General features: G+C 50.9%; 9 protein-coding genes and 2 non-coding genes across 11 annotated transcripts; 6 read left to right on the top strand and 5 right to left on the bottom strand.

Moving 5' to 3' along the window:
* Positions 1–168: 168 nt before the first annotated feature.
* On the top strand, positions 169–261 carry PC9H_009958. Its single transcript has one exon. It is a non-coding gene; the product is annotated as a tRNA-Ser (tRNA).
* Positions 262–475: 214 nt separating this feature from the next.
* Positions 476–578, top strand: PC9H_009957. The gene has a single exon. It is a non-coding gene; the product is annotated as a tRNA-Ser (tRNA).
* Positions 579–785: 207 nt separating this feature from the next.
* On the bottom strand, positions 786–1,674 carry PC9H_009956 (uncharacterized protein; the record flags this gene model as incomplete). The annotated part of the gene is made up of 3 exons (XM_036779453.1): positions 786–798; positions 865–924; positions 983–1,674. The coding sequence occupies 3 exons, from the start codon at positions 1,672–1,674 to the stop codon at positions 786–788; spliced, it is 765 nt and encodes a 254-aa protein (XP_036628842.1).
* Positions 1,675–1,893: 219 nt separating this feature from the next.
* On the top strand, positions 1,894–4,258 carry PC9H_009955 (uncharacterized protein; the record flags this gene model as incomplete). Its single annotated transcript, XM_036779452.1, has 8 exons — positions 1,894–2,191; positions 2,242–2,306; positions 2,366–2,652; positions 2,714–3,024; positions 3,080–3,099; positions 3,150–3,199; positions 3,251–3,488; positions 3,542–4,258. The coding sequence occupies 8 exons, from the start codon at positions 1,894–1,896 to the stop codon at positions 4,256–4,258; spliced, it is 1,986 nt and encodes a 661-aa protein (XP_036628841.1).
* A 101-nt stretch (positions 4,259–4,359) lies between these two features.
* PC9H_009954 (uncharacterized protein) lies at positions 4,360–6,657 on the bottom strand (the record flags this gene model as incomplete). Its single annotated transcript, XM_036779451.1, has 7 exons — positions 4,360–5,001; positions 5,065–5,314; positions 5,369–5,418; positions 5,526–5,877; positions 5,942–6,228; positions 6,281–6,345; positions 6,396–6,657. The coding sequence occupies 7 exons, from the start codon at positions 6,655–6,657 to the stop codon at positions 4,360–4,362; spliced, it is 1,908 nt and encodes a 635-aa protein (XP_036628840.1).
* Positions 6,658–7,135: 478 nt separating this feature from the next.
* On the top strand, positions 7,136–10,500 carry CUL3 (Cullin-3; the record flags this gene model as incomplete). Its single annotated transcript, XM_036779450.1, has 12 exons — positions 7,136–7,183; positions 7,227–7,268; positions 7,375–7,737; positions 7,791–8,129; positions 8,186–8,692; positions 8,741–8,830; positions 8,882–9,160; positions 9,220–9,513; positions 9,573–9,833; positions 9,903–10,040; positions 10,097–10,144; positions 10,465–10,500. The coding sequence occupies 12 exons, from the start codon at positions 7,136–7,138 to the stop codon at positions 10,498–10,500; spliced, it is 2,445 nt and encodes an 814-aa protein (XP_036628839.1).
* Positions 10,501–10,773: 273 nt separating this feature from the next.
* PC9H_009952 (uncharacterized protein) lies at positions 10,774–11,512 on the bottom strand (the record flags this gene model as incomplete). Its single annotated transcript, XM_036779449.1, has 3 exons — positions 10,774–11,092; positions 11,153–11,354; positions 11,416–11,512. The coding sequence occupies 3 exons, from the start codon at positions 11,510–11,512 to the stop codon at positions 10,774–10,776; spliced, it is 618 nt and encodes a 205-aa protein (XP_036628838.1).
* Positions 11,513–13,686: 2,174 nt separating this feature from the next.
* On the bottom strand, positions 13,687–14,186 carry PC9H_009951 (uncharacterized protein; the record flags this gene model as incomplete). The annotated part of the gene is made up of 2 exons (XM_036779448.1): positions 13,687–13,804; positions 13,858–14,186. 2 exons carry the CDS (start codon positions 14,184–14,186, stop codon positions 13,687–13,689), a joined length of 447 nt encoding a protein of 148 aa, XP_036628837.1.
* A 47-nt stretch (positions 14,187–14,233) lies between these two features.
* PC9H_009950 (uncharacterized protein) lies at positions 14,234–15,352 on the bottom strand (the record flags this gene model as incomplete). Its single annotated transcript, XM_036779447.1, has 2 exons — positions 14,234–15,287; positions 15,336–15,352. The coding sequence occupies 2 exons, from the start codon at positions 15,350–15,352 to the stop codon at positions 14,234–14,236; spliced, it is 1,071 nt and encodes a 356-aa protein (XP_036628836.1).
* A 401-nt stretch (positions 15,353–15,753) lies between these two features.
* PC9H_009949 (uncharacterized protein) lies at positions 15,754–18,050 on the top strand (the record flags this gene model as incomplete). The annotated part of the gene is made up of 5 exons (XM_036779446.1): positions 15,754–16,362; positions 16,412–16,789; positions 16,847–16,981; positions 17,031–17,861; positions 17,910–18,050. The coding sequence occupies 5 exons, from the start codon at positions 15,754–15,756 to the stop codon at positions 18,048–18,050; spliced, it is 2,094 nt and encodes a 697-aa protein (XP_036628835.1).
* Positions 18,051–18,664: 614 nt separating this feature from the next.
* Positions 18,665–21,242, top strand: PC9H_009948 (uncharacterized protein; the record flags this gene model as incomplete). Its single annotated transcript, XM_036779445.1, has 18 exons — positions 18,665–18,784; positions 18,850–18,984; positions 19,037–19,066; positions 19,122–19,250; positions 19,305–19,400; positions 19,462–19,500; positions 19,558–19,594; positions 19,640–19,764; positions 19,828–19,890; positions 19,940–20,008; positions 20,069–20,136; positions 20,194–20,236; positions 20,291–20,433; positions 20,518–20,566; positions 20,621–20,682; positions 20,737–20,943; positions 20,993–21,044; positions 21,102–21,242. The coding sequence occupies 18 exons, from the start codon at positions 18,665–18,667 to the stop codon at positions 21,240–21,242; spliced, it is 1,608 nt and encodes a 535-aa protein (XP_036628834.1).
* Positions 21,243–21,417: the final 175 nt, after the last annotated feature.

The raw sequence follows: 21,417 nt of genomic DNA, 5'->3' as shown, positions 1-21,417 counted from the left end.
TAGGGGCCCCAAGCACCCCATTCAAGCCAGATTCAATGATGGAAGATGGAGATACCTACAGCCGGCCCGTGGGCGCTCCATGGGCGTTTACTCTCCGATCTCGATGGCTCTCGAGTCCGCAGAGGGTTCTCCTCCTTCTATAGGCTTACAGGCAGCCACGGTCGTGCAGCTGTGATGGCCGAGTCGTTAAGGCGAGTGATTTGAATTCAGTTCATCATCACTTGGTGTTTCACCGCGTAGGTTCAAATCCTGCTCGCAGCGAACTTTTTGTACTTGTGGCACAGGTTCGCAGGGAAGTGCAAGAGTGCTCGCAGCGGCGAGCGTTTTGTTTTCTAATTGCTGCTTTTTGTAGTTAATGAAGGGTTTAAGATTGACCTGCTCATGAGGGGGCGGTGTGAATTTAAATTCGGCGAGACGTCTCGCCACGATGGAGCCCTCCCCCTCAACAACACGCCAGATCGAGCGCTTACAGCTTGCTGTGATGGCCGAGTCGTTAAGGCGAGTGATTCGAACGCTGAAAGAGTGTTGAGAATATCACTTGGTGTTTCACCGCGTAGGTTCAAATCCTACTCGCAGCGATGGTATTTTTGCTCATTTGCTCAGTCTCCCTCTGGTTGATTATGAGGGCACAGTGTGCAAGCCCGTCCATGAGGAACTCGTAACAACAATGATGAGATCGATATCGCGCTTGGGTGTGTTCAAGAAATGGGCAATACATTTATTATTTCACCCGGCTACTCCTTCTACGCGAAATCTGGACTTGTTCACTACACAGATCTCCTCGTTTAACGCCAGCATCTGTGGTAACGGTGAAGATGTCGCATTGTCAGTACAAGCAGATGGGGAGTGAATGTCAAGACGCACAGAATTTCGTACTGAGATACCGCAATCTCAGCACCACCGAAGGAAACATTGGCGCCATTCCTGTGGCACAAAGGCATTCAGACTGAGATGGAGCGAGAGACCCATGAGGAGGACTCACAAGTGTTCACCGGTCTTCCCTGGTACTTTTACTCCATTCACATCCCCCAGGGCGTGATACAACTTCTCTCCTCCTTCCTCGTACCCTCCTTCAACGGGCGACCTGCCTGGAGGAATCCGCCCGTGGCTAGAGGGAACCCATTCCATCGACGCACCATCGAAGGGAAGTAGGTCGTATCGTCCATGATGCCCGAATTCGGCACCGCCGTAGGGTACTGCTACGTAGGGCTGGAGATGCGGACCGATCTTGCAAGGGTGCACGGATCCGTCCATAATGGCCGACCCGATGAAGATGGGCGAGCCATCGAGGTCGTGGGCGACCGCTGGACCGGCTTGAGCTGGTGGAGGGAAGGCGTTGTCGGTGGTCAGAGGCACTCGATATCCCGATGGGGGATGCGACGATGGTGCGCGCGGTAAAGGAGGCGGGTACGCTGGCGGGGGGCCTTGTTCATAGTCCATGATCTGGCTGGTATGCAGGCGGGCCTGTCTGTTATCGATGTCTGCGGTGCTTGAGTGCCCGTAATTTGCTGCCTGAGCCGATTGCTTGTCCTTCTTCTTGTCCTTATCCTTCTTGTCCTTATCCTTTTTGTCCTTCTTCTCCTTTTTATGGGAATCTTTGCCACCATGATCGCTGTCAGAGCCGCTTGATGAGTCGGACGAGTCAACACTCTTGCGGCGGTTGTGGGGCGACATTGTGCTGAATAGAGCGCTGGTATTTGTCTGGATACTACTTATGGCAAACCCAACGGCCGCAGCGAAAGCTGTTAAGTGTACTGCCCACGAGCCCCCTGAATGAGCCCCTATGTACGCAGTCACGACTGATCGGCCTGACTCGCGGCATCGGTGCCGTGTCGTGGTCAGTGCAAGTCCCATCATATAAAAGGACGGCGACAACGGTGCGGATCCCACACAATGCGGACTCGAGGTGGTGCCCCACGATATGCAAATTACCCCCACGTCGCCCCATCCTCCGCCCAAGTGTCTCAGACAGCAGCTCAGACAATCGAGAATGCTGGTCCACTAGGCAAACTACTCTCCCTCCTCATCAAATTCCTTGGCCTGGGATCGGTGCTTTCGTCGCTGCTGCCTGGCCTTGGAGGGAACCAGCTATCGACGCAAATTTCGGGCAGTCTCAAGTTGTTCATGATCGGTACTATGGTGGAGTCGGGGAGGCGGTTCTGGCAGTGGGTGTTCACGCGATTCAACCCTAGTACGTGTCATTCTTGAGTTCGCGTCAAAGTTTCTCTAATTGCTTTCCAGAGTTCTCGATTACGGCGCGTTTCTCGGAGGGGGATCCAATTCACGAGTGGATAGTCTTATTTCTGGTGAGTCACACGGGCGCTAATATGCATTCATTCGCTCACCGTGCTTCGTGCCTTCGCAGACTGATAGAAAAGTATGGCATCGTTCGCGAGACTACTTCGTTAGATACAAGGCTTCTACCCGTAAGTGGGGCGTCACTGTCGGTGCTCCGTCACAGCAACCGCCGGAGGACAAGACGGCGGCCCATCTTGAAGAAGGCATCGAGTACGTTCCCAGCTTCGATACCCCCCAAATTTTTCGCTGGAATGGCTACTGGCTTGAGGTTATGAAGGACACTCCAAAACTCCAATCCACGCCCCAAGTTTGGACAACCCCGAGACCTGGCTCCGTTGCTGGTCTCTGTTTAAAGTATGTTTTCCCTCTCGGCACTAATCCTGGTTGCGTTCACTGACTGCTCTTCCTTCGACAGTATGTATACCCTAAAACAAGATGCTTTGCGGGATTTTATCTCCGAGGCCAAGGAACACTACATCGAGACCAGCAAGCAAAAAGTCATCGTTCGCTCCATGGGCGGTGATGGTGGGAGTCGCATGGACATCTGGAATAGAGTACAAAGCAAAACATACCGCCCGCTTGAATCCATCATTCTCCCAGATGGCGTACTTGACACCATAATTAATGACGCGCGCGATTTTATCGCTTCAGAAGACTGGTATGTTCGTGCGGGCATTCCGTATCGAAGAGGCTATCTCTTCTACGGCCCCCCTGGAACGGGTAAAAGTCGGTATCATTCCTTATGCCCCTTCTGTAGACCTCGCTGACTGTCTTTGCGTAGGTTCGACCGTTTATGCACTGGTATCTCGCACTTTATACGTGCGATAGGCTTCCCAACTAACCCTTCTTAGGCAGGTGAACTTGGACTGGAGATATATACGCTGTCTCTTTCGAACGACAGGTACGGCATCTTCATTCCGACGTGTATAGCCCACTCACGCATTGATTCCAGCATCAACGATAACAGTCTTCGCACCTCAGTGGAGCGTATCCCCAAACGCGGTATTCTGCTCATTGAAGATATTGACTGCGCGTTTCCCTCGCGCGAGGATGAGGAGGAGCGTGCTCTGGGCAACGCATTCCCCTACGGAAATCCCAATCCGCCAAAGCGTTCGGCGGTCACTATGTCTGGCCTGCTGAACGTTCTTGACGGTGTTGACAGTGAGGAGGGTAAGATCTTCATGGCAACCGTAAGTCATTCTACCCATGCTCTCTGATGACTTGCCCATCATCTTGTGTGCAGACCAACTACGTAGATAGATTGGACGCCGCCTTGATGCGCCCAGGTAGGATCGATATGAAGATCCAATACGACCTGGCAAGTCAGAGACAAGCAGCAGCCCTCTTCAACCGCTTCTTCACCTCCCCCGATGAAGCCCACGCGCCCCCGGGCCTCCCATACACAGGCACCGGCCACCACCCCCTCGCCGACGAATTCGCCGCTGCCGTCCCGCCAGAGTTCACCATCGCCGAGCTCCAAGGCTACCTCCTCTCCTGCAAGACCCGCCCCGAAGCAGCCGTCGCGGGGATCTCCGCGTGGGTTGCTGCAGAGCGCGCGGAGAGGGCAGCTAGGGAGAAGCGGGAACGCGAGCGGCTGTTAAAGCTGGCCGAGGCCAAGAAAACGAGAGAGGCTGCTGCTGTCGGCGCATTCGGCCAACAACATCCGTATAGCTTGTCGCGCGGGGCCTTCGGGCAGCCCGCTAGGCAAATGGGCTATATGGCAGCTCCCCAGCGTGCTAGCGGGCTGGTTCGTGAAGAAACGGCCCCTCAGCCTCCACAACCTACTGATGCAGATAAAGGTAAAGGTAAAGAGACTGCGGAGGGTAGCCAGCCAGGTACGTCCACTGAGAGTGCCCCAGCCAGCTCTGAGTCGGCGGAAGCCAAAGAAGCAGATAAGGGAGGTAAACCTGCAACCCCTGCTCCGTTGGCTTCCTCCGTGACCACCGAAAAGAGTGAATAGACTACTGTACACAATGTGTGTCATAACGTGTTACTCGTGCGGTTTGTTTGATATAAATACTAGATACCAATGGAAATACAGGGATCGTCGGAGGCCTGCTCTTAATCAGAGCTGCAATCCGACTTCGTGTCTGTGGAGGGCGTCTCTGCGGTAATCAACTGGACGCCGTTTGTCAGCGCCTTGGGCTCCGTTGTTGTGCTGGCGTCTACTTTCAATGGTGTCGTGGTCGTTGTGTTCGTAGTTGTGGTAGCGTCCTTGGCTTCCTCCTCTTTCTTCTTCGTCTGGGCGGCATTGATGCGCAGAGCTGACAATCCAACCGCATTCGCAAGCGTGCGTTGTGCCATTGCCTCCTGGGCTTTCTGTCTCGCTTCAGCCAGCAATGCCTTCCTCTTCTTTTCCCTCTCCTCTCTGGCAATGCGCTCCTCCCGTTCCTTCACTATCCACTCAGATATGCCGTCTAATGCCACCTGCGGCCGCCGCTTACAAGCAAGCAGATAGCCTTGCAGCTCTGCGACTGTCAATTCGTCTTCAGGAATATGGGACGCGAACTCGTCTGCGAGTTCGTGATGAGGGGGCGGTTCGTGAGGGTTTTTGTCATGAGACCCTCGTACAGCATCCGGAGCAACGAAGAAGCGGTTGAAGAGGGCTACGGCCTGCTCTTTGTTCGCAAGTTTATACTCTATCTTCATGTCTATCCGGCCTGGTCGTATTAACGCACCGTCGAGCCTGTCGACGTAATTCGTCTTGTTCCCCAAACACATGCATGAAAGGGCATTCCTCACACATCAAGGGCATATCGAGCTCACCGTTGCCATGAATATCTTCCCGCTGTCGCTGTTGACACCATCTAGAACATTTAGAAGCCCTGACATTGTGACGGAGGTTCGTGGTGGTGGAGGCACCCCCGGCCTAGGCGGGAGCGTCACAGCCATCGGGTTCGCCAGCAGTTCGTCCTCGTCTTCGCGAGATGGGAATGCACAGTCGATATCCTCGATCAGCAGAATTCCCCGCTTTGGGATGCGGTCTGCAGCACTTTGCAAGGACGCATCATTTAGGCTACGATTGCAAACAATTAGCTGCTGATCTGACGGAGTAGCATCGCCTACTTACCCATTTGTCGAGAGAGATAGCGTGTATAGCTCAAGCCCAAGTGCCCCTGCCTGCAGACAATCAAACCGCAAGTCCGTATGCTCAGGGTCGGACTCACCAAGGCATACACTGTTGAAGCTGTTGAAGCAAAGTCAAGGGTCAGCGCCGCCAACAACACAAACAAGCATCCAAGGATCTCACTTTTCCCAGTCCCAGGTGGACCGTAGAACAGGTATCCGCGGCGGTACGGAATGCCGGCTTGGGTATACCATTCCTCTGAGCTGATGAAGTCACGCGCGTCTGCGATAATAGAGTCGAGGACACCCTTTGGAAGAACGATTGAATCAAGTGGCCGATAAGGCTTGATCTTGATACCAGTCCAAGCTTGAGTTCCGGGGGCGGGGGGTCCATATCCTACCGAGGTGCTGCCTAGGGTTCGAACAATCACCCGTTGTTTGCTCTTTGCGACGTAATATTGCTTTGCTTCGCGAATGAGTTGCCTGAGAGCACTTTGCTTGAGGGTATACATGCTGTAACGACCCTTTACATACAGCTATTAGATGTATCGATGCGGGGAGGACGTACTTGAGACACACAGAACCGATGGTTCGCGGCGCAGTCGTTCCCGGAGCTGGGGGAGCGAGCCGGGGCATATCTTTTATCACCTCCACCCAATATCCGTTCCAGCGGAAAAGTTGTGGTGCACCATAGTTGGGAAGAAAGTTGACACTTTCCTCTAGCTCCTCGAGCTCCTTGGCTTCAGCATCTGAATTAGGCGGCTCTGGGGGCTTCTCGATGTCAACGGTGACTCCCCATTGCGTGTTCGACGTCTTGTACCTGATCGTGTAGTCTCGCGAATGATGCCAGACCTTCTTCTCAGCCTATGGAGCAGGAGGACTGAGAAAAAAGTGGTGGAACTGGCGGAGGACTGACTAGGAATATTGTGATCCACTCATAGATAGGATCGCCTTCGGGAAATATGGCAGTAATATATAGCTCTGTGTAGCTCGTCAGCAGGCCTAATTCGTTCCCGTGCCATTGTGCTTACTAGGTTTGAACCGTCTGAAAACCCACTGCCAAAACCTTCTCCCTGATTCGATGCTTGTACCAAGAAGAAACAGCTTGATGCTATTTGAGATCTGCTCAGATGAGAACGCCCCTCCTAGACCAGGCAACAGCGATTGTAATATGGATCCTAGCCCCAGGAACTTGGCCGCGTTGACGAGCAAGCCATTGATGCCGCGATTCGAGTTTAAGAATGGGACACTGATTGGGAAGGTGGGGAGACCTGCTGGCCCGAGGACTGACATGGATGCGCAAACGGTGCATTTGCAAAACTAAGTACAGCATTTATACCGATTCCGAGGCAAAGGTAGGCGCTTCGCTGAATTCATCTTAGGATGGGACCTGGGCGATTGTTCGGGTATCAAGTACATTGTTCAATCCACGTTTTGATTGACGCCGGCCTGTTGTTAACATAACATTGGCGATGCCAGTGAACACACGACTAAATTACTCTTCTCAGCTGCATCGTGGCCAAGCTCTCATAATACACGGGGTTTAGGCCAAGGATGCTTTTCGTGAAATGTTCGTATTCTAGTAGCCCTGTGAGTGTAATATCGAGTGTAATTGTCACCAATAGGCGCACCTCAGAGGTCCTGCCATCAAGACTCTATACAAGCCTCTCGAGCCTCTGCAGAGCTATTATTTTGATGTGAGCGGTCTGAGTGCTTCAGGCCTCGTGGGAGATTAGCGCTCAGAGTGCTCCCACCAAAGACTCGTGACTCGATGCTTGTCCTTAGCCTTGGAGAGCTTGACATTCCACAACGATGGCAAGTACAGTTGTCTGCTGCAAGATGGCTTCTCATTTATCGCTCAGTCTTATTCAGCCGGACGCAGCATCAAGTCAAGAACCAAGATCGTATGTTCCCCAGCTATATTCTAATATGGCCGATGCTCACTGCGCGCACGTAGAAACCAGCTACCAAGGTACTTACTGACTCATCGCATATGCGCATCTCGCTCAGTCGCGGATCCAGCACGGACCTGACGTATCTGTGGATCAAACTTGGAACACGCTGGCGGTGAACCTGAAAGAAGTCCTGAACAACAATGCTCGGCATCTTTCATTTGAGGAGAACCATCGGTATGCGTATAAGCTGGTGTTGTGGAAACAGGGAGAAATGCTGTATAAAGGAACCACAAATCTCATAGTCGAGAATCTGAACAGGCTCGCGCAGGAGGACTTGTATCCGGTCTTTCCTACAGGCGCAAGCAGTGAACCTACACAACAAAGCCACGAAGCCGAGTTGCTGCTCAAGGCATTGCGGAAAGTCTGGGATGAACACAAAAGCAATGTCGTAAAGCTGTCTCAACTCTTGAACTATATGGTACGCTCGCGCCTTCGGTATGCCAGATTCTACGAGGTCACTCTAAGCTCTAGGATCGTGTCTACACAACCGCCGAAGGCGTCCCCAAGATACAAGAAGCCGGACGCCAACTCTTCCTTAAACACATCCTTCAGCCTCCGAACGCCATACACAGTCATGTCATTGACGCTGTGCTAAAGCAGATACGGCTTGAACGGGAAGGCTATGTCATAAACCGATCGGCCGTGAAAGAATGTGTGGATGTCTTCATAGGTCTCGATACAGGTGACCATGGAATGTCTGTCTACGAACGTGATCTCAAGCCACGCATCCTTTCTGAAAGCGACGCTTTCTACAAGAATGAAGGGATGATACTCTTGCAGACTTGCGACGCGCCTGAATACCTTCGCCGAGTAAGGTCTAGTCTACGACTGACTCCACATACTGATTTGTGCGTTGCTCATTGCAGGTAGAAGCTCGCTTCATCTCAGAGGAGGAACGAACACATCACTACCTTTCGCCTCAAACACACCCACCACTACGCCAACTCCTCCAAGACCACCTACTCACCGCTAACCTTGTGGAGGTTATCTCTATGTCGGGCTCAGGCTTTGACTCGATGATCGACACACACAAATACGATGATCTCTCACGGATGTATCGACTCTTCATAATGGTACCCTCTGGTATAGCGTGCATGAAAAAGGCTTTGAAGGACTCAGTTGTTCGTCGTGGTCAAGAGATTAATCGAACTACATCTGAGCCTACGGCCCAGGAAGTGGATCAAGACGAACCATCTACGGAGGCGACCGCTAAAGGGAAGGGAAAGGCCAAAGCCCGGCCAACCGCCGTCTCCCAAACACTTACCTTGGCGCTGAAATGGGTTCAAGACGTACTTGATCTCAAGGACCAGTTTGATCAGCTATGGCGACAGTCGCTGCAAAGTGACAGGACTCTGGAAAGCGCTCTGAATGATGTTCGTCCAATTTCACTTGTGGCGGCCTACTCATCATTGTCTATCTAGGCTTTCGAGACCTTCGTCAATCAACACGAGCGATGCTCCGAGTTCATTTCACTGTTCATCGACGATCACCTTAAACGAGGTTTGAAAGGGGTGAGACGCGTTCTCTTCACATCTCTGCTCAGTTTCTGAGCGTCTGTGCAGAAAACGGATAGCGAGATCGATTCGATTTTAGACAAAACCATTACTGTTTTCCGATTTGTTCTGGAGAAAGACGTCTTCGAACGGTATTACAAGAGCCATCTCGCCAAACGCTTACTGCACGGGCGTTCGGTCTCCGACGACGCCGAGCGGGGTATGCTCGCCAAACTCAAGGTCGAATGCGGGTACCAGTTTACTCACAAATTGGAGGGCATGTTCCATGATATGAAGATATCAGACGACACCATGTCTTCCTATAGAACGTATCTAGAGAACACAACGGTGGGAATCTCCTACTCATTCCTCCATGTTATTGTAATTCTTATGTTCGCCGTCTATAGCCTCCCGACATACCGATCTCGGTCACTGTAATGACATCGAGTGTGTGGCCTATGAGTCTCGCCCCCACACCATGCAATCTCCCATCTGGGCTGCTCTCGAGTTGCAAGTCTTTCGAGAAATTCTACCTCAATCGCCACTCTGGCCGTCGCCTCACTTGGCAGCCCACATTAGGAAACGCCGACGTAAAGGTTGCGTTCAAGTCGCGGACACATGAATTGAACGTTTCCACGTTCGCACTCGTTATCCTTCTTTTGTTCGAGGATTTACCCGCCAGTGATTTCCTCACATATTCTGTGAGTTAGCCGCGCACATTTCCTAAGGAAGGTCTCTTATTTCCCATGCTACGATGTAGGACATACAAGAGGCCACTGCCATATCAGACTCCGAACTACAACGGCATCTACAAACACTCGCATGCGCCAAGTATAAGATCCTCAAGAAGCACCCGCCAGGGCGTGATGTCGCGAAGGACGATTCATTCTCATTCAACGAGGACTTCTCTGCACCTCTCCAGAAGATCAAGATCAGCACCGTCGCTTCCAAAGTAGAGACTTCGGAAGAAAGGAAGGAGACCCAGAGTCACCTGGAAGAAGAGCGCAAGTATCAAATGGAGGTTAGTCTCATGAGAAATTCTGATGGACATGGATCTTCTATACGGACACTCATCATTCTTATCTCTAAGGCCTGCATCGTCCGTATTATGAAGGACAGGAAACACATGACACATAATGATTTGGTACATGAAGTGACTCGTCAGTTAGCGGGCCGATTTGTACCCAATCCGCTGGATATCAAAAAGCGCATCGAAGGGTTGATAGAGGTTCGCCGTCATCAGTGGTTACTACGCCGTGATCGTAACTCACGTCCCACGTACAGAAAGAATACCTGGAGCGCTGTGATGATCGTAAATCATACAACTACATGGTCAGTGGGCGCACGCTGTCTGAACTTGTCTTGCAGTTGCTAACGTCGCTGATCTCCCAGGCTTAAATTTCCTCAGTATGCATTTCAACAATTATCATCGTGTACTATGTATCATCGGAGATGTGTATTTTCTATCTGCCAAGGCTGACGATATCGTCGATTTGCAATGGCATTGTCATGTGCACGATGAGAGGGAGCTTTAGTCCAAGCCTTCCTGCACCGTTGGTGGGCATCCCCTGGTTACTTCTTGGTTGAACCCTTTACCCAAGGTTCTGTTCCTACATGCTTCTCGTGACTACGAGTGTGAGATATTAATGTAGTATGGGTCTACTGCATTCCGAAATGGCCGAGGGTGATAGTCCCTAAGTAACCTACGATGGCTTGCATACCAGCATGAATGACTTGAAGCAAACTATTCCCCGACTCGGATGACATGGTGCCAAGACCTGACTTAAATGGAGACGCAAGTGTTTTATGGCGAAACTTTCGTCGCGCACCAGGGTAATTCGATTAAGGAACTATTAGCGTCTACACCAAATGTACTCTCAAGTCCGTGTAAGATACCCATAGAGTCCTCGTGAAAAAAGCAACATATCTACATCAACCGCGTAAGAACAAGTCTGTGCACTTTAATCGGAGCTGCTGGCATCAGACGCAGCAGAGAAAGCAGCTTCAACAGAGGATCGGGACGACGAGTCGTTCCAGTTGGAGCCGCTCGGGACGATGGTTCTGCTGCCAACGTCCTTGCCGGAGAAGCCGAAGTCGTCGGTGCTGATGGAACCATCAGAGCCAACGATGTTGCCGAAGTGGCTGACAATGTTGGAGTCGTAGCCAACTTGGTGGCCAGAGTTGCGGCGGAGGTCGCCACTGAAGTGTCCCAAGCTGGCGTGGAACTGCTGGAAGACGATGGTCTGCGTCTCAACCTCGCAGATCTGCTCGGTGATGATCCTGGAAGTAAGATAAGTAGTGAGTACGCATGGCGCAGTATCGTTGGAGAGCTTTGCTTACCTCTTGGCCATCTCTTGGAGGATGACGAGGCGCTGTTGGATGATCTCGATCTGCTGAGTGCGGCAGACAACTTGTTGCTCTTGAATGACAACTTGCTTGAACGCGGCGAAGTTGTCAAAGTTGTCCGAGCCGTAGAAGTTATCGAAGTTGTTCAAGGAGGAGATTCCACGCCAGTTGTTGAAGGAGTGGGAGGTACGGGCGACTAAATTAAATTAGATGCGTTAGAGGCACATCCTTCGCTCCAATGGGCTGTGAATACATACCCAGGTCATCGCTGGTGTCCCGAGCAGCGATGGGAGATGACCAAGCACCAGTGGCGGCCAAAGCAGTGACAAAGACGGCGGCGAATTTGGCGAACATGATGATGTAAATAAAATCAAAAGGATTGGGAAGTATCTAAAAGCCAATGTTAGTCATATCGCTCTTGCCAGTAGTTGGTACGTTGAGGCTGACCTGCTTGAAAGTGTAAATGGAAAGAACCCTGGGCTCTGAAAGTTTAGAAAGAAAGGATTGAAGGCAACCTGGCCAGGAAGCGAAAGCTAAGAAAGAATGGGAAGTGAAGAACGAAGTGAGGAATTGAAGCTGCGAGCCATGTAGCTTTTATACACTTGGGAGGCCAGTCAGCGAATATCAGCGTATGGAAACCGGTGCTAGGGATGGCATCCAGCGCCCCCTCCCATGCTCGCACTTCCTGATGGGAAGCAATGGTGCTGAACCAGAACAAGGGAGAGACGACCTTGCTCACTGCCTTCTACTTTCCCATAGGCGACTCAAGCGGCTCTATTTTTAGGCGAGTATGTTGCAACTGTTCGGCCTGTCCAATGGGAGGCTCGCATGGGCGTACTTGACAACCGCGTTGATGTCGTCCGTATTCGAGGTAGCCAAATGTCGCCTGAATGAATTCTCCTTGGGAGGCGGATCTATCCAGCAATCCATTCCTTCGGAACCATGATGTCGTTCTCCGTGTTCTCTTGCGAAAGCGTTCACATTATCACGCCAAGTGAAACATCTTCATTTCTCGAAGTTAGTTTTGGCGAAAGACCATGATGGCATGACATTAGTAAATCGTACCGATGGGACTGAGCAAACCTTGACCGAAGAAGCCAGGATGATAATTGTAGCGTTGAATAAAGCCTCTTGAGAACACGAAGACTGCGAAGCTGTCATACTTGAGATCATACGTACGCATCTATCGATATCGGATTGGTCATGCGAGGATAAGTATGAGGAGGAACGTTACTGGCGCCACGGTGGTGCGCGCATCAAAGTGCTCAAGTGGCGCCGAGCTGATTGGGCGTCGAATGTCGAATCGGGACATCTCACAAAAAAGTGTTTTGATCCAACAGGTGTTCACATAGCCATGTAGAACATGATGTGGTTCACCCCAGAGAACACGACCTAAGGTGATGTCGACGTCGACGCCGAAGAAGTTGCGCCAAGTATTTTCCTTGATTCTGATGAGCGGGTTGACCATTGACGAACAGTAAGATATCGATGGAAATTAAACATGAGGCCTGCATCGGTCTTCTCGTGGGTGGGGGACGTGGGATATTCGTAAGTTATAGCCGCTAGATGTGACTGTTAGGAGTGTTAGCTCTCCTGAACTATGTTGCCGTCTGAACGGCACATACGAGGGAACGAGTAGATTGAATTGCATCCATCACATTAGATTGGTTCCAGGCTGACAGTGTGTTGGTAGTTGATATGGGAATTGGGAAGGGATATCAAGGACCATTGACTCGGATTCGGCGAGGCGCCCTCTGCCACGCACTCATTGATGGCAATCAAGGACAGTCAGACACTAAAGTCAATGAACCATCAATACATCAGCAGAAGTTAGAGTATGTCAGTCCTCGAGCGGCGCTCCTGGCATACGCCAAATTAGCTTGTCAGCCGCAAAGTTGAGTAAACCCAGAGGGGATTTACATCCTCCGAGTACCACCGCAGCCAACGTTGCGCTGAAAGATGGTATCGATAATCATCGGCAACGTCGGTGATGCGCTGATAGAAGCAGACGCTGGAACCCCATGTTCCTGGTAAACCAGCCAGGAAGGCATGGTAACCACTGAGGATTGGGATTTGGAATATTGGCCGAGACGACTCGGTGCCGTTGTGGCGGGGCTGCGCCACTTGTCCTCGTGCCCTTTGAGAAGGAATTGAGCTTTCTGTGAAGAGCAAGTCCCTGAAGCTTGGCGGGCTTTTCGGGCGGGCTTCATATCAATCCCATGGGATGGTCTGATGGCAGACTGGTCTAGTCACTCGAGTTTTGCATTGACATCGCTCGCCGTAACCACCATGGTGCTCGCGAGACCACTGATTGGTGGTGGCATTACGGTGCACAAAGCGGAACAAAAAAAGATGCGAACTTGGGAGTAAGGTGACCTGTGGATCGTGGTCGGCGAGTAGTTGGATATACATAAGACGCTATATTGTGATGCAACGCAGTAGGGATCGATCGGAGCGCGCTATCCGGTGGTTACGAGAAATGAAAGGTCATTCGTGGCTGGGTAATCTTCTGCCTCGGGAGTGTACTATTAGCCGTTACGCAAGGATAACGTGCGAGAACCCGCATGCTGGTACGATTGTGGATGTACCGTTGCCGGCATAACTGAGTGTTCGTGTTCGTCTGGACTTGGGTCTGGTATTATCTCCCTACGCAGGTACATCAGCAAAGGCGACACCGGACAGCGTGTCCTGAACCTTACCCTTCAACTGACACGCTATGCAGACGTTTTGGATGCTGCGTATACACCGCATGCGCAAATTTTGCGTTAGTGGACCATAGAGTGTACTCGAGCCTATCACGAGAGCGAATAGACAGACGTTCCAAATGATTGAAGCTAGAGATCCATGGAACCAGGTCGTAGCTCTTGGCAGCCACGCCCAGGGTGCAAAGTCGGAGTTCTTTGATCTGCATGGCGGAGAGGATGGTACAAGGCAGCTTCGGGAAGAGATTACGCTGGAGTTCGCTTAAATCCAGAGTGATAGATTTGCCGTCGAGTCGGTGGGCCACACGATTCAGTCGACGAGCCATGCTTTCCCAGTCTGGTGATGGAGGAAGGTTGAGCTCTTCAGAAACCTCTACGGTTTCCAGTTGGTCGGAAACTTGGCAGTGCTATGGGGTCCAAAGAAAACCAGGGCAACGTCTAAAGATGCTTTCAAGGTCCTCAAATGCGGAAGAAAGGTGTCGGGAATGATATAGGGTCGGTAAGCATATGTTTCTTCCGCGTTTGCGTTCGTGAGGCAAAATGTCGATATTGTAGGGTGTCGCTCCAGGAATCGTAGGGTCGCTATAAAGCCCATTTGGGATCTCATGTCTAGATCGAGGGAAGTAAGGGAAGGGAGTGTAAAGCGATTCGTCAATATCCCCCATCCTTCTTGTCTGATATTGGCGCCCAACTGAAGACTCGTTATGGATTCGAGCGATATCGACGACGTCGAGAGAGGTGCATGAGGCCGGATTGCCGCAGGAAGTACGCGATCCAACAAAGAGCGCTCGCTGATCGTAACGGGGCGCTGCCCATGTCGTAAGCCTGTCCAGGAGACTAAATTTCTCCAAACCCCGATTCGAAGTTGGTCTTTGGTGTCGACTCCGTAGGGGCCGTCCAAAAGGCCGTCCGGGGGATAGAGCACTGAGAGCGACGAAGGCGACTTGTCGAGAACTGTCTGCATGAATGTCCTAAAAGCGCAGCGCCACTCCTGTAGTGTTTTCAGTCGGCCGACGTGATGACTGATAAGACGGTTTGGTATAGCAGCAAAATTGAGTTCGATCTTCTCCACGTGCCGGAGCTTCAGAAGAACGGTGTATACGTTGCGTATCTCCCAAAGAAACTGATGCTCCGGAAAGCTGAAGACGCAATGCGGATGCTTGACTTTGGTGACCACAGGCGATGTTCTGATAGCTCGGAATGCATCTTCAGTCAGAGCCATTTTGTCTCTATTAAAGCTCAGATAATCCACGGTCGTTAAATCATCCGAGTAATTCAGGTTGCATCGCCGGAAGTAGTACGGTAGGAGGAACGTATGGGCCTGGCGAGAAAGCAAGCCAACTCGTAGCAGGTGCAGAGAGTCCAGGTGCTGGAAAATGTTCTCGAGGATCTCAATGCTGAAGTCGAAGAGTTTGCTGGTCTGCGTCCTTTCTCAAAGTCACTTCGGAGAGCAAAATACCGATGGTCTGACTCACATTGGTGATTCCGACATTATGGCAACGATGAGGAGCACTGCCAAGTCTTTCTCCGGCGCCTATGGGCTTAAAGAGCAGGAGGGATCTCAATACTACAAAGGCAACAAGGCTGAAGCCAGCAGCTATTTGTCTGGTTTCAACCCAAGAGCGCAAAAATTTGACATCTGAATTACTGTATATCAGTTCTCTCGTACTTCCGGGCTTTTTGCGTTCCATTAGGGTGCTCCTATCCTCTCGGTCACGTTACCGTGTAGCAGGGAATTCATTCTTCACCTCGAGGCTTGCCGGAATAATGTCGAATTCGCCTTAACCACCTATGCCTATTTTTTGTTTTTGTTTGTAAGTGCTCGATATAGATGTCAGTGAGCGATAACGACCTCTCTGACTTTCCTCAGCGAATCTCATCACGTAAACTCCAATGTCAAAGAAGACGCCTCTAGCAAGACCGCCTCCACGCCCATCATCCACTGCGGGATTTGTTGACACGATGGCGGCTTCGCAACAGGCACATATTGACCAACTGGTCCAGCAAAACCGAACACTCCAGCATGGCGTGAAGAAACTACACGAAGAGCTTGCCGCCGAACAAAAGCGGGGTCAACAGGTCGTCCAGAAGATTCAGGAACAGTGGCACGTAGAACGGCTCCAGTGGCAGGAAGGTTGCGATACCCTACAAGCATGTCACAAGCTTGAATACCTCCGACTTACGATGGATCTAGAGAAGGAGCAGGACAGTGTTTTGAAGGAACGGAATCGAACGAGGTTGGAGAAAGTTGCTCGGCTTCAGAGGGATTTCAAGATAACGATGTTTCAGGCGAGGGAGAACGAGCTGGAGAGGCAGGTGGAAGATCTCACCATGGAGCTGCAGAGTTTGACTGCTTCGAAGGAGAATGACATGGCCGAGAAGGAGAGTTCACGTGCGGCAGCGTTAAAGAAGATCAAGGCTGAGTATGCGGAATATGTTGCTCAAGCACAGGCAGACGCTGCGGGGTACGCTGAGATCGAAGAGGAAAGGGATCGGCTACAAGTGAGTCCCGATATTCTTGTCATTCTGAATACAGGCCTCATTATCTCAGGAAGAGCTGGGAAAGTTGCGGGAGGAGCACGCGCGGCTCAAGGTTTCATCCGATTCATCATCAACTCGACTGGAACGCGCTACCTTACAACTCGAAGGATCCAAGTCGACTATCGCCGCTTTGCAGCAGAAGAACGATGAATTGGTCCGGAATGTAGCCGATCTCCAGCATCAGCTAGGCAAGTGGCAAACCCTAGACGTGAAGGGGGTCGAGGAGATTGAAATTGAGCGGAAAAAGAGAGTGGAATCAGAGACACGCCTAATGCAACTACAAGGGCGGTTAGATCAGATGGAAAAGAAGGAGGCAGAGCTCTCGGGTCTTTTGGAGAAGGAGAAGAGGCGGACAGAGAAAGCGAAGGAAGCCGCCCTTGAATGGAAGGTCAGTCTGACCCCCCAAGCTTTTGTATGACCGCTAAACTCGCCCGCTGGCCATCAGGCTGCAGCTGAAGGATACGAAGGCGACTTGATGACTTTTGAGGGTCAGATAGCTCAGCTTCAGAACGAAATAACACAACTCCAGACAGATCTGGAAACTGAGCGGGCTATATCGCGGCCAGCACGAGCCAGAAGAGTGAGTGAACCATACCTACTACATCTACTGGGATACTGATGCGGCCTAGCATACGGCGAAAGAGGCGGTTCAAGACAGTGATGATGAAGAGATCGAGGTTAGTCCGCGCCAAAAGCCCACTTCAAGAGTCAAGAGACCGCCCAATTCGAAACCCAAGCAGAAACCCCCATCGACTACTAAGGGAGGTCGACGCGCCGCTTCCCCTGCTGTAGACGTTGTGGAAGCTGGTCCGTCCAATAGTCAACATGAAGAGGATGAACCTTCGTCAGGCGCTTCTGCTGATGAAGTAGAAGAGATCATGGAGCTACCCGCTACTCCTTCGCCCGTTGCAGCTACGAAACGCAAAGGGAAGGCGAAGACAAACGACGTGCCCCCGGCAAATGACACCGTGAAGAAGCCAGGACGGGGCAAGGCTAAGGCTAAAGCCAAAGCCGATGTGAATGATGTAAGCGACATCGAGGGTGAGGAGGATCCTCCGCAAGCTGCAAAGAGGTCGAAGGGGAAACAGAAAGTGGCTGAACAGGATAGCGAAGTCGAAGTTGTTGACGCGCCTCAGGCCAAACCCGCCAAAGGCAAGTCGAGGGCTGCCGCTTCTAAACCTGCCACACAGACACGGACGCGAAAGAGGAAGGTATCACCGGAGTCGAGCATCGAGAACGATGTCGAGGAGGTCGAAGCCAAGGATACGAAGCAGAAACGGGGCGGGAGGGCGGGGAGCGTAGCCCCTAGTACCGCTGCGAAGCCCGGTAAAAACAAGAAGCGGACACCATCTCCAGTACCAGATGATCTACCGCCTCAAGAGGCTCAGCCGAAGAAGAAAAGGAAGATCAACCTATTTCCCGCTGCGCAAACAGGCTCATCGTTCGATTTCATAGGAAATGTGAGTCTTATCTGAGGCGTCCAATCATGTATTGATGATATCTTTCAGGGTTTGGGTGGTGGTCTGGGCATACCTACTGAACTATCGCCTATCAAAGACACGCAGGCGATTCCCAGTCGGTCGGTCAGTGGTATTGGCAGTAGTTTCCTTCAATCTCGACTAGTTGCATCGATCACTAGGAGACGGTGACGCAATTCTAGGATACCTTGTCCGCTTCGCACTACTGTGATTTGGCACCGCTCTTCTGATATATCCATATGCTTCCAATAATTGACTAACGCTTGCGTATGATATATGAAAATTGGATATCGAAGGTTCAGACGTTTGCTCGTTTCCGTCACGTTCTCCGATCAGGCAATCCAAATGCTGGCTGATGTCAAATACATTGGGGAACGTATTGGGTAGATACATTCGATATCGTGCACTATAGACTGTCGCCACATCATGAAACTCTTCACATCGTAGGAAACCGTGTTCAGAGCGATTAAAGAGGCTGTCAATCCTAGTCACCAACGTTACAAGAAGTTGCACTCGAGCCCATGTCCCAAATGTTAAGCAGAACGCCAACGAAAGGCCTGGAGAGTGCGGTGGTGGAGGATGTTGAAGCTGTTCGGTGCGAAAATTTGACCTCTTATCCAATGCGGAGTACTTCGGAGTTGGTTCGGGGTCCCGATATTGAGTCGAGTTCCAGGTCCGCGAATTGTGCACTAACGGCTATACCGTCCACAGTATCAGTGGAAACCATACTTCACGCACGAACAAAGTCCCGCAACAGAGAACGAAAGGGGCTCCCCCAGGCAACGATGAACTTCTTCGCAGAGCTTAAGAATCTCTTCCTATCGCCATTCAAATTCAAATCATACCCCTCAGCGTTCCCGAGGATGCGGCTAGGACCCGACGATAACCTAGATAATGCACTCATGGCACGCTTTTCTCTGTCAACAATCTATAACGCGAAGATTAAATTAAAGCTTGTTTGCTCTTATAGATGCAATTCTTTACTTGGGATACGAAGCATTCTGAAATGAGCTGGTGGAAGCACTTCGAAGCTGAGATACCAATGCTTGCGAAGATGGGTGTCACTCAAGTATGGTTGCCTCCCCCAAACAAGGCTAGTCAGAAGGTTGTATATCTTCGGACACCTATTGCACATTGAGCCTAACCATTTGTCACAGGAAGGGCGCGGATACGACGCGTATGACTTGGTCAGTTTCTTCGTTCTCCTACAAACCTGCGCTCTCAATTTTGTATGTTTGCCAGTGGGACTTGGGTGAATTTCATCAAAAGGGTACAGTGGGCACTCGATGGGGAACACGGGAGGAACTCCTGCTTGCCTGCAGCTTTGCTAAGCAGCATGGTGTCGATATTCTCATTGACGCCGTCCTCAACGTAAGTGATGAGCGTTGTTCACTGACGTGAGAAACCGCCGACATCTCCTTGTAGCACAAGCTCGGTGCAGACGAAGTCGAGACTTTCCTAGCTGTTCCATGTAATCCGAACAATCGTCTGAAAGAAGAAGGACACGCAAGGGAAATCCAAGTCAGTCAGTCGGTCTTCTGTCGGGTGTCTCACGGATCAGGTTTGACAGCGCAATTTTTAGGGCTGGACGAAATTCAATTACACTGCCAGAGCCGGAAAGGTAACGATACTGATTGAGTCTCTCCAATGTCGAATCTCACTGCCATCCTTGTCCTAGTATAGCGATTTTCGTTGGAATCAAGATCATTTCACAGGTAATTTCAGTACTTAATAATTTCTCCTTAACTTTATTTTTCAAGGCCTCGACTGGGATCACAAAACGCGTACCCATGGTATATACCGGATCACTGGACCTGGTCATAAGGGTTGGTCAAAACACGTTGACTCTGAGCTGGGGAACTACGACTATCTACTCGGGATCGACGTCTGTCCATTCAAGTCTACACTATAAGTGCAGCACTAATTCTACCTTTTCGCTTTCCTCAAGATTGATTTTAGGCATCCTGATGTACGAGAAGACATGCTCAACTGGGGACCTTGGGTATTGGAAGTATGATTGGCTCCTTACTTCGTTTGCCCGCTCGTACTAATATCTTTAGACTACAGGTGCCAGCGGTTTCCGTTTGGACGCCATAAAACATACGGACCAGCGGTTTCTCTTGGAATTTGTACGGCGTTTCCGTTTGATGATGTGCATATATCTACATGGACGGCATTCATCCATTTAGCTCAAAACTGCTCGAAGTCGCACTGATATGCCCCGGATGTTCTCCGTTGCCGAGTATTGGTCCGGAGAGTAGGTCACCTACGGGGTTTTGCCACCATACATAACCAATAGCTTACATCAGCGTAGCTTGAAGAGGATTCTACCCTGGATACGTGCATTTGAAGGCGAAGTATATTATCATTCCCTCCCGTCTCCTGAGCGTGTGTTGATGATTCATTCATAGACTGCATTCTTTGATGTCCCTTTGCATATGAACTTCTATCAGGCCAGCAGAAAGCGGGCTCGATACGATCTGAGGACTATCTTTAACGACACAATTGTCAAGATCAAGCCCAACGACGCTGTGACATTCGTGGATAACCATGAGTAGGCTGATTTCCTCCCATCTCTTGTGCCTACAGTCATCTCGTTTCTTAGCACGGTAAGGCCTGGCACGGTGTGAGACGAAAGACTCATCATCACGACTCATCAGGTGGAGGGTCAAACGCTTGAGAGTTGGGTAGGTCAGCAAATCGAGTCGATAGCCCTGGTTAATTGATCCTGTTTCCTATAGGTGGACATACACTTCAAGATACAGGCCTACGCCCTAATTCTTCTCCGACCTGGCGGGCATCCGTAGGTGATCCCTCGCCGCGTGACTATGAATCTAACAGGCAATAATGGTGCTAGATGCGTCTTCTATGGCGACCTCTACCCAAACACAGAATGCTACCACGAAGCGACGGCCCGGAATCTGAAGTTACTCGCGGAAGCGCGGAAGCTCTGGGCGTACGGCCTCTGTAAAGACTACTTCTTGGAGCCGAACTGCATTGGGTTTGTGCGGACGGGAGATGCCCGGCATCAAGGCTGCGTTGTGCTTGTGAGCAACAGGACTGAGTAAGGGATTTACTCTCGGCAGCGGAATGATATCTGATCAGGCGTGGAGCGTCCGCAGTTCAGACAACTTCGTCCACAGCCTACGCATGAACGTCGGTCCGGTGAGTAGTTGACGGCAATTTGTAGGCGAAATACCATTTCTTACGGGCCTTCAACAGGAAAATGCTGGATCGGCATACAGAAGCTACATGACACAGGGTGGAAGGGTAGAAGTGGACAAGGATGGTTGGGGTATTTTTACCTGTTTCCCCGAAGCCGTGCAAGTATGGGTACGGGAAGCCGATGATCAGGTGGTGTAAGATTCCAGAGCATTCAACGGTTTGCTTGCCTTGTGTCTAATTCCTGTAGCGTAAAGTACATCCAAATTGGGCTTTTACATTTAACCCTACATACAACAGCTAGCAGCTAGCAACTAGTAATGAATAAAAAATCCTAACATAAAAATACAAACCATTGTCAATTTTCAAGGCTAAG

Source organism: Pleurotus ostreatus, assembly GCF_014466165.1.
Source record: "Pleurotus ostreatus strain PC9 chromosome Unknown scaffold_7, whole genome shotgun sequence".
NCBI lineage: Eukaryota > Fungi > Basidiomycota > Agaricomycetes > Agaricales > Pleurotaceae > Pleurotus > Pleurotus ostreatus.
The sequence above is the reverse complement of the archived record's forward strand: the minus strand, read 5'-3'. Positions and strand labels throughout refer to the sequence as shown.